The 9,999-nt window shown below is 40.1% G+C and overlaps 1 protein-coding gene across 3 annotated transcripts in view; it reads right to left on the reverse strand.

The window, feature by feature from the left end:
* Nucleotides 1–8,698, reverse strand: part of USP22 (ubiquitin specific peptidase 22) — a 63,421-nt gene extending 54,723 nt beyond the window's left edge. For 2 of the 3 annotated variants that reach the window (XM_029957891.1, XM_029957890.1), the window contains exon 1: nt 8,566–8,698. In XM_029957891.1, the coding sequence (XP_029813751.1) occupies nt 8,566–8,677 (112 nt within the window). In that variant the 5' untranslated portion in view covers nt 8,678–8,698. Of the gene's footprint in view, nt 1–4,812; nt 4,905–8,565 lie in introns of all 3 variants that reach the window. The other variant, XM_018067259.1, reaches the window with a different exon arrangement.
* Between the last annotated feature and the right edge of the window lie 1,301 nt (nt 8,699–9,999).

Here is a 9,999-nt window from a genome sequence, read left to right on the forward strand (position 1 = left end):
TACAATGAACATCTCTTTCAGGAGGCTCCTCCAAAAAGGCTGCTACTCCTACTTTCCAGCATCTTCTTTTCCTAACACTACCAACACCCTTCTCTCAGGAAGGTACAGGGGGATGAAATCACTGAACTTCAGTTTAAGCTTAATACACATACAGAATTGATTACCCTGGAAAAATTTCTACTGCATTCAGTAGAAATATACTATTTTCTCTCGTAGAGAAGAACCAAAGTAAATTTAAAAGAATCACAGTGTCATTTTATGAAATTTGATCAATCTAGATTCCTGTTTCAGGAATTCAAAATACCTATTTGGGGATCACAGGTAAAGCAATTTAAGAATGAAAAGACATCTTGGAATGTAATGTGTTTCTTTGCTTTTATATCTTCTATGCTGACAACAGGCTGTCCTTCCTTTAAAGTCCAATCTCCTCCTACCTCTTCACATACAAAATTCTAAGCAACTGCAACACAAGAGAGGAATGAAAATATGTTTCACTTTTCATTTAAAATCAAGGCTATCAGCCTGGAGAAACAAGGAGGCATCACAGATGACCATGCAGGAATGAGAGCAACTTTATCAACTGGTACAAGTGACAGTAAGTTTTGAAAGACAACACCTCAGAGGTGAAAGTTTAAATCTGGCAGCAAAAGGTCTTTAAACTCTCCATTCAGGAGCCAAATGTTTTATTTAAGTACAAGTGGTTTATTTTGCCAAATATATCCATTGATGTCCTTGTGAAAATGTTAAGAGACCAGAGATAATGGGAACATAACACATCTTATCCAGGTAAAAAACTTGTATGTTCAGGTGAACAGAACTGACTTTCATCAGTTGGAGGTGGGATACTTCACCATAATGTATGGCAGCATTCCATCAGATACAAGGTATTTGTGAATCATGTTTTGGTATCATCTCCTTGGACCACTGGTTGCACTCAAGTAGAATAAAACATCCAGCAGCAACTCAGAATTCAGGTCAGTTTTTACCTATATTGAAATGAATTCCACTGTGAATTTCTGTGACTCAGTCCTGGCATATTATCAACCTCAAATCAACACACTCTTGTGTTCTGTGCAAGTCACCCAGCTTCTATAACAAAGGAGGCTAAATTGGTAATTCTTTGAGACTATTCTAATCCAGCATCCTAAACTAAATCACACACCCTGATTTCTCACCTTAAGTGTTAATCATTAAACCCATTCCAGCTAATTGGCTCAAGTTCCCAAGAAGTGATTTGCTAAACTTCAGCCAGTTCTCCACTGGTTCTTGCATCTGATCTATTAGCACAAAGCAGGGACCCAATTGTCTTCCTCAGGCTTCCCTGGCACCTGGAATCTGCACCACAGGTCACAATCCCTTAATTGGTAAGAAGGGAGGAAAAGGGGTGGAAGAAGGGCTAATCCTGCTAAATGGTGATCCAACCACTGAGAACTGCAGATATTTACTGTCGGGGAGGGGGAGGAGGGAATCAAACAAAAACAAACCCCAAACTTCCTTTTGTTACCAAAGATGCAGCCTCACATACCTGATCTTTTAATATACATTAAAAATTATGGCCATAGTTAAGCATTATCCTTCCCTCTCACATTCAGTATCTAAGATAAAGGGTATTTTCTCCTAATACTCGAGATAAAACCATTCTATTCTGTAAGCACTTCAACTAAGTGTTTTTGTGGGTTGTGCCCTGCAGTCTCCAAGATGCCTATTGGCCCCATACGGATCTAGAATTTTAATGTTTAAACTTGATTTGCCTGCAATCCAAACATGGCAAGCACCCAACACTATCCTGCAAAAGCATTTGAAACAAGGAGCCAAATGGGCAGTCTCTGTGCTGTACACTTGCCTCCGTGATGGTTTAGAGTATCATCCTGCATCTCCATGTTAATTCAAGCCAGGAAAGGTAAGATGAAGGAAAAATGTCCAATATCCCTATGGAATCTAAATATAAAAATGCTTTTAACTGTTAATTTAGGGGAACCACAGTGTGGTTAACATAACCATTTTATGTTAATTTGTTATGTGCAGAATATTAACTCCAGCTCCTTGACCTCATTCAGAAATATATGTATTGTACACACACACAATCTACATATGTGTCCATGCATCCAATATGCTAAAGAGGAGGCTGTAGCATTCCTATACTAAAGTTGCCCTATTATAGAATATATTTTATCTTTTGTCAGACTTCTTCCTCCCCTTCTCTGACCCTACAACCTTCCACAGTTCCCCTGTTTGCAGCAAACCTTTGAAAACTGAAAAGAATAAAATCCTCCCGTGTAAGTACCTCTTCTTGATCCCACAAAATATTATTCAGGTTTAAAGGAGAGAAATTGTTAAACTGTGGGCAGAATCCCCAAATCACAACCACCAAGTCTGGAGCTGCTTCACATGATATGGTACAAAGTCCTTAACTCATCTGTATATTCTCATTTGATCAATAGTGGAGATTTACCTCAGAAACACTATTTTCAATAAAAGCAGCAGTAAGATCCAGAACTGCAAAGCAGTTTGTAGCTGGTTCTGAGGCAAGCAGATACATGCAGAGCTGGCAGTACACAGGTAAATATTCAGCAGGTTGGCTTTCTGAGGGCTAAGAACATTCCAGGTGTACAGAGAACTCTTTGGGAATCATTTCTGATGCTAAAAGGAGCTTTTGAGGGATGGTTGGCAGGAGTTCATCAATACCTGCACCCACCAGAAAAAAAACTTCAGTGAACAATCCTGCTGCCTCCTTACAAGTTTAGCCTGGCTCAAAGCCAGACTGTGCTAAGGCACAGGAATGCCACACTGGAATGTGCCTCAAATAAGCAGATGAGAATTACCCTGCAATGCTTTTCACAATATATCCCAGAACAGCAGATACTGTAATGGCTATAAGGAGGTTTAAAGACATACCCTGTGACTGACCTGTATATCCAAAATGCCTTCCCTTCTTTTCCTCCTCTTCCAATCAATCATCCTCCAGTTGACAAGGATATTATGTTGAAGTACAACACTTTCTGCTATCGAATTTCATCTCACTTGTATTGCTGCTGTCAATGAAGTTACTTAATTCACAGGGCTACCCAGCCCTCCTCCTCAGTGTAACTAACACCTCTGAACTTTGTGACCATCAGGAATTTCACACACAGACACAATTCCTTCTCCCCAAATACCAGAAAACAGCAGCAAAACAAGACTGGTTCTGCTAGTAAAGTCTGTGTGTTTTACACACTCTGCTTTCAGTTAATTCATCATCAACCTCCCTTTATCCTGCCTCTTATGCACCACAATTCTTGGATCAATCCCTGTCCCTTCTACCTCAAGTAATAATTTCCAGGGGGCCAAAATGTCAAATTCTTCACTAGATCCAGACAAATTAGATTCAGTGTATTTCCTGTTTTCTAAGAAAATCAGTTATGTTACGAAATAAGACATATTAGTCTGACACAATGCATCTCTGACAAAAGTACAGAACACCATGTGCTGTTTTCCATTCACATTCATCTCCTCAACAGACTTTCCTCCACACCATCATCACCAAGTAAAGCTTTGGAAGTCAAATCAAGAGGCTGGTAAAATGCCCAGATGACCTTTTCTACCCCTCTCTGAGCCTAGGTATGAACAGAAAAACCAAACTGCTAGTCCAGCACAGCAACACACTGTGCTGGGCCCAGCTTTAACTGCCCCTTCCACACAGTGTAATGAAAGTCTTTGCTGTTTACAAAAGAACTGGCAGAATCAACACCATAGTCAATACCTTCCAACTCAAATGAAAATTAAACAAATTTTACTGTCATTCCTTTACAGAGGTGTTCTGTTTCTACACATTAAATTTCAGCAGACAGGTATGCACCAACAGCAGTAACCAGATTTTTTTCCTTTGACCAACTTTAAGTATAGAAACCAGCTTTTCTGTCATGTTTCCTCTGAATCAGATGAAAAAAAACTAGTTATTTGTTTTCTAGAGGAAGTAGAAACTTTTCAAATGGTACCAAAAATCCTCAACCTAATCTGTGAGTATTATTGTCAGGCCCACCCACCCAGTTCCTCTTATCACAAATGTATTTATTGGACTGAATCTCACATGAGCATATACTTAGAGAAAACAGTTCCTCAACAAATAGTTTGTGATCTAATAAATAATGAACATACTCTAACAGGAGGAACTTTGAAGTGAACTTAAAAATGGAATGGTACTTCAGTCTTCCAACCATTTCTGGTTTAGTCTTTAAACCACTGAACCTCAGCCCTGATAATTCACCTTCCTCTGCTCCTGAACTCCAGAACAAGGCCTCAGAGCAGACCAAGATCCAACCCGAACCTGCATCAGGTGCTGTTTCAGAGACATTATTCACGTGTTAAAAGTGCATCTCTAACAAAGAGAAGCACAGCATGGACACGCATGAATTGCCTCCTCACCAGGAGTTTAAATAGCTCTACAGAGAGCTTTGATATCATAATTAACTAATCTAACCCAGAATGGTTATCTGAAACAGACTTTCCTAAACCTTATACCAGTGACTTTTCTTTTAGCTAAGTGTGTGTGTGTGTATATATATATACATACATATATATATATATATAAAGTAGAGGAAAACTCCCAAGAAAGGTACATAAATAATCCACTCTTAAAATCATCAATTCTGTTTTCTCACGTGATATTCTCCCCCCACCCCAAAAAAATTTTTCATCATTATGTAACAGAAAATATTCACTCAGAGAGAACACTAAAACATCATTTGGTGCCTGCCCAGGATTTTATAGTCCCAAGCAGGAAAACTGATAAAATAATCACTGCTACGGTTTTGAGATGAACTTTATAGCACCAACCTCTCTTCTCTTTTAGAGCTACTGTTCACAGTCATCTTCCTGCTCCTGCTACTCTGGGACTAAGTTACTGTGTATTTTCCTTCATTGAGCAGCTGTAGAAGAGATAAGGAAGGAAGAGACCATCAATTTTTACAAGGACAGAAACCACCAGCAGATTCCCCAGATGCTGAACCTGATTTGGAAGGATTACCTAGGAAGATGACAGAGTATACTGGTGGCACACATTCAGTTAGAGTAATTAAAAAAAAAACCTCCAGAAGGATTTCAAGTTATTTAGCAAATAGGCAACACCAGCAAGAGTGGAACTCCAATCACTGTCAATTAGGTAGGAGACAAGCAGCAATTACCACTTGGAGAAGAAGTTTTGGAGCCACTGAGTTTAACTCCTAAAGTAACAACATCAGCTCAGTGTTGAACAGCATATTAAGAACCACAAAACAGAAGTCATGGAAGTATTAACTAAGAATACAAGTCATTAGTATAGCAAACTGCCTAAATCCAGAGTAGTCACCACAGATGGACACATTAGAACTAAAATATGAAGAGGATGTTGAGAATCATAAAAGATTTCAATAAGAAAAGCTAAAAATAGTTCAGGATCCTACACGTGGGGAAAAGGAAACATCTGACAGCATCAAAAAGATCAGGAATCCCAGAAGAGCTCCATAAGGATTTTTTCCTCACTGTTTCACAATTCCACACAAAAGAAACAGAGCCCAGTGGGAATATCAGCCTATCCCAGTGACTGACTAACAGAGACTGTGCAATGCAGAGATTAAAAAAAGCAGCTCCTGTAGATGGATCTTACTTCACCTCCCTGTCACCCACATCCACAACTCAAGGAATACATTAAGCACAATATGATTAATATACACTGAACAGGGAGGTAGAGCACAGGTATCACTGTAAGGTCAGAGTGGGAGTGTCTAATTTAGATTGTTCAGGGATGCAGAGAAAACAAGGGATGTACTTTAAAAACAGTCTGGAATATGATGCTGAAGCCTCCTGGAACATATAGCAGAGAGCTGCAAACACACCACTTCCATGCTCAGACAGCTGTTACAGCTGAAATCTCTGGCATTTCTTACAACTGTGATCAAGTGTGCAGCTCCTGCTTGTCTCCATGGAGACTGATGTTGGCTCAGCAAAAAGTCACCAAGTGCTTTAAAATAATTCCTGTTCATTTTGAAATTTCAAAGCACTTAACTTGTTTTTGCCCATCAGATGTTATTTCCCCAACTAAAATTGCTGCAGGAGAAGCAACCAAAAGCACTAGCAAAATGACAGAAATATTTTTACAGCTCATTTCACATGCAGCTGGAAATTAAACACCAAAACATATATTAAAAAAAAAAAAAGATAAAAAGGAAGCTCCAAAACTAGAAATCAGTCAACGTGTACAACCTTCACATCATGTGTATTTGTGCACCAAGTAAGTTATATTTAGCTGCAAAAGAATCCTTTCTGGGATAACACAGTATTGTATTCTACACTTTGGCTTGTATAATTAACTCTTGCCCTTTTTACGTAAAGACTATTCCTTTTGGGAACTACCTTATCTGACACAGTCCTAATTGTCTAGTGCCATGACAATAACTACAACAATCCTTAAGCAAGAGCATCTTCACAGAACCTCCCTCCTCTGCCCAGTTTTGGTTTCCTTCAAAGAAACAGAAGATAGTTCACTACAGCAGACAACAGCAAATTCTACCTTGCACATAAATTAACTTGAATTTAAGCTTCCCAAATACATAAACAGCAGCTGACGACACGGGCAACTATAAAGCTTTTTTAAAAGGTTCTCCATAAATATGGTAAGTTTAGTGGTAAAAATATTACAGTGTTTACAAAGTGTCCACAGACAAACAGGCAAATACTGTCAACAGTCTCAATTTAGCACAGTATTTTTTTAAACCTTAAATCTGGCCATAAACTTACATCAGCACAAAGGGTTGTTTTATATATACATGTGTATATATATATATATATGGCCCTTTACCAGAAATCCATCGAGTTTACCTCGAGTAATTTGAACTTCTGCGTTGGTAAAGCTTCCAAAATAATTTCCTCTAATGAACTGACTTTTAAAGCTCTTTGAAATTAAACTCTCAGAAAAGCTATAAAAAGATGGCATACAGGGTTGGGTTGGTTTTTCTCAGTTTTGAAAGAACAGTTGAGGTTGGCAGGGACCTTTGAGGTCACCTTGTCCAGCCCCTGCTCCAGCAGGGCCATCCAGAGAGGCTGCCCAGGCCCACGTCCAGCTTCCAAATAATATTCAAGGATTGGCACTCCACAACCTCTCGGGGCAACTTGCTCCAGCCCTTGCTCACCCTCACAGTAAAAACATGTCGTGTGATGATCAGAGTCTCCAGTATTTTATTTTGTCCTCACTGCCTCTTGTACAATCACCAGACATGGCTAAAAAGAGCCCGATCCCACCTTTTTTAGTCACTCTTTCAGATATTTGCCCCACTGCTGAGGTTCCCTGAGCCATCTCTCCTGGGAGCTGAACAGCCCCAGTGCTCCCAGCCACACCATTATGGACATTCAGTACTATTTGCCAGTATTCTGTTTTTCAAGACATTCACAAATTTAAACTATACCACTATGGAGTCTAATTTTTTTCCTTTCTCGACACATATGGAGGAAGAAACTATAACGATCTGCTGGTTTAAATCATCTTTTCCATAAATAGCAAATTTACACACCCGTTTCTCAAGCACAGAGTACACAGACAGCACTGTTGGCCTTCTGGAGTATCTCTGTCTTCATGGAAAATAAAGGCAGTTTGTTCCATAAGCACTTAGGATAACTTAAATTAAGAATGGTGGCCACACTGGTCAAAAGAAAATTTATGTCATGATGTAATGCCTTTTTTCTCCCCTGTTTCTTATATCACTACAAACAATAATGTACTTTAATTTGAAGAAAAATTTAGTTGCACACCAAGCAAAATCGTGCACATCCATATTGATGCAACTGGAATTTTAAGATAAAATTATCCGGATTTTGCATTATAACTCTAAAATGTTCTAAACTATAGACAATAGGTAATTTAAAACAAAACTGAATGCTTTTGGTTTTGAATGTTACGTAGCACCAAAGCTGACAGAACAGAAGAACTTGCTGGCATTTTACCAAAGTTTGAGATGGTTGAGGGAAAGGTACTCCATATCAATTAAACTGCTTTCTTATTACTTAGGTTGTTGACCCCACTGGAAAAAAGACAACACAGAAAAATGAAGAAAAAAAACCTCAACAAAACTCCAAAACTTCAAAAGTTTAAATAATTCTGATTGCTACTTGATTAGTCTTCTTTGTGATCAGAATGACTGTTTTTTCCTCAGCAAGAAAAAAAGTGAACATGACCTCCTGAAAATAAAGTTTACTGAAATAAATGTTCTAGTTCCAGGCACTAAACCCACCATTTTTAACACTTAAAGAAAAAAAACCCCAACCCTCTGCCTCCTCACATTTTTACTAATTTTCCCTATACATGATGTTAATTCATAAATAAAAGGTACTAAAGAGTAATAACTCAGGTTTTAAGCTGTGAACAAAAAACAGTGATGCAATAAAAGCTCATGCACCAAGTTTAAAATAACGCCACTAAACTAACCCAAAGCACCAATAAAATTATCTCCCTGCCTAACAAGGTAGCTACAAGGAAATGTCACCTTATTGGCCTGGAACTGACGGGGATAACACAGGGACTTACAAAGCACCAGCGGGTTCAGCAGGGTGAGAACTTACCTAAATTGTGTCGCTTTGTCTTCGCGTGCTCGTGAATATGTTTCTTTGTAAAACAGCCAAAGAAGACACAGTAGAGGCAAGAGTGGAGTCTGTTCAGGTGGGCACCACACATATGACAAATGCACGACTTTGCCTGAAATGGCAAAACAGACACAGAACGTGAGTGACAGAAACTCGTTTCCCAGTCGCGCTCTCTGGACGCAGATCTCCCTGCCACCTTTCACTCGGTGCCTTCGGAATGCTGCAGACCAGCGGGGAAACAGTTATTATCCCCACATGAGAAAACCACCAATTGGACATATCAACAGAAAAAACTCTTCCCTTTGTCCAAAACATTCCCAAACCTTGATAGGGAACTCGTTAGGAGCAGACGACAGTCAACTCGCTCACAGCTCTCAGCCCGTAGTTAATGAACACTTCAAGCAGGGTTAGCAGACACTGCTGCTAAAATACACCAATAATTCTACTGTGTCCTCACTCCACATGGGCATTCCTGCTCCCACACCAACCATGTATCAGCAGAATGACCTGCAAAGCCACGTACAAGCCAGGAGAAAGATGTGTGTGAAATGAACCTGCTGCTCCTCTGTGACTGAACTGTTCCAGTTCCTCCACCAAGCTCATCCTGTGCCCCACAGACATTCCTGCTGGTACAAAACCTCTGGGCACTATGGCTAGTGTAGCATGGGATAAAATCCCACCAGGATGCTGATAACCAGGGGAGTGAGGTCTGGATCCACCTGCTCTTGCTCAGGTCTTCGGAACTGTCCCCCACTCACAGCCCCTACCCTGCAGCAATGGGTCCCTTGGCTGAGTTGGTTCAGCTGCCAACCTGGGAGGTAAAGACAGACTCACACTAAGCTTTGGTCAAGTTAGCAAATTTAGGGGGACTGGGGAGATGGAGAAGATTCAGATGAACACCAGAGCCCAGGGAAAGCCACCCAGTAGAGAGGGAAAAGGGGTGACAAGGCAGGAATTTGGGTGGTGGAACCACAGCAAGAACTGTTTTCACAGCACCGACCTCCTCGATCCACTCAAAAGCTGTGACACAACTTGAACAGTAAAATGCACGTGGGTTTATGACATTCCATTTATCTGCTGGGAAATGCTGCCAGATCCAGCCATTAGGTTACTCCATACTGGTCCACAAAACAGTGGCACAGCATCAAATCCACACCAGTCAGAGTTACAGAAGTCGCCTTTGCCACTCTCAGACTGGCTTTGAACCAGTCTGAGAGGAACACGACGTGCTGACAATTCCCCAAAACAACCCAGACTGGGGAGGTGGGTGATGAAAGTTGCTGTGATTCACTGGAAATTTATAAGCACATGTGCCTGACGTGTCAGTCTGTGATAACAATACATTTTAACAAGTAGGCCTTAAGAACAAAAAAGTAATTAGAAGGTTAAATACACTTTCTGACTCTTAATCGT

The sequence above is a fragment of the Manacus vitellinus genome, unplaced genomic scaffold (assembly GCF_001715985.3).
Source record: "Manacus vitellinus isolate BGI_N305 unplaced genomic scaffold, ASM171598v3 scaffold_12_pilon, whole genome shotgun sequence".
NCBI lineage: Eukaryota > Metazoa > Chordata > Aves > Passeriformes > Pipridae > Manacus > Manacus vitellinus.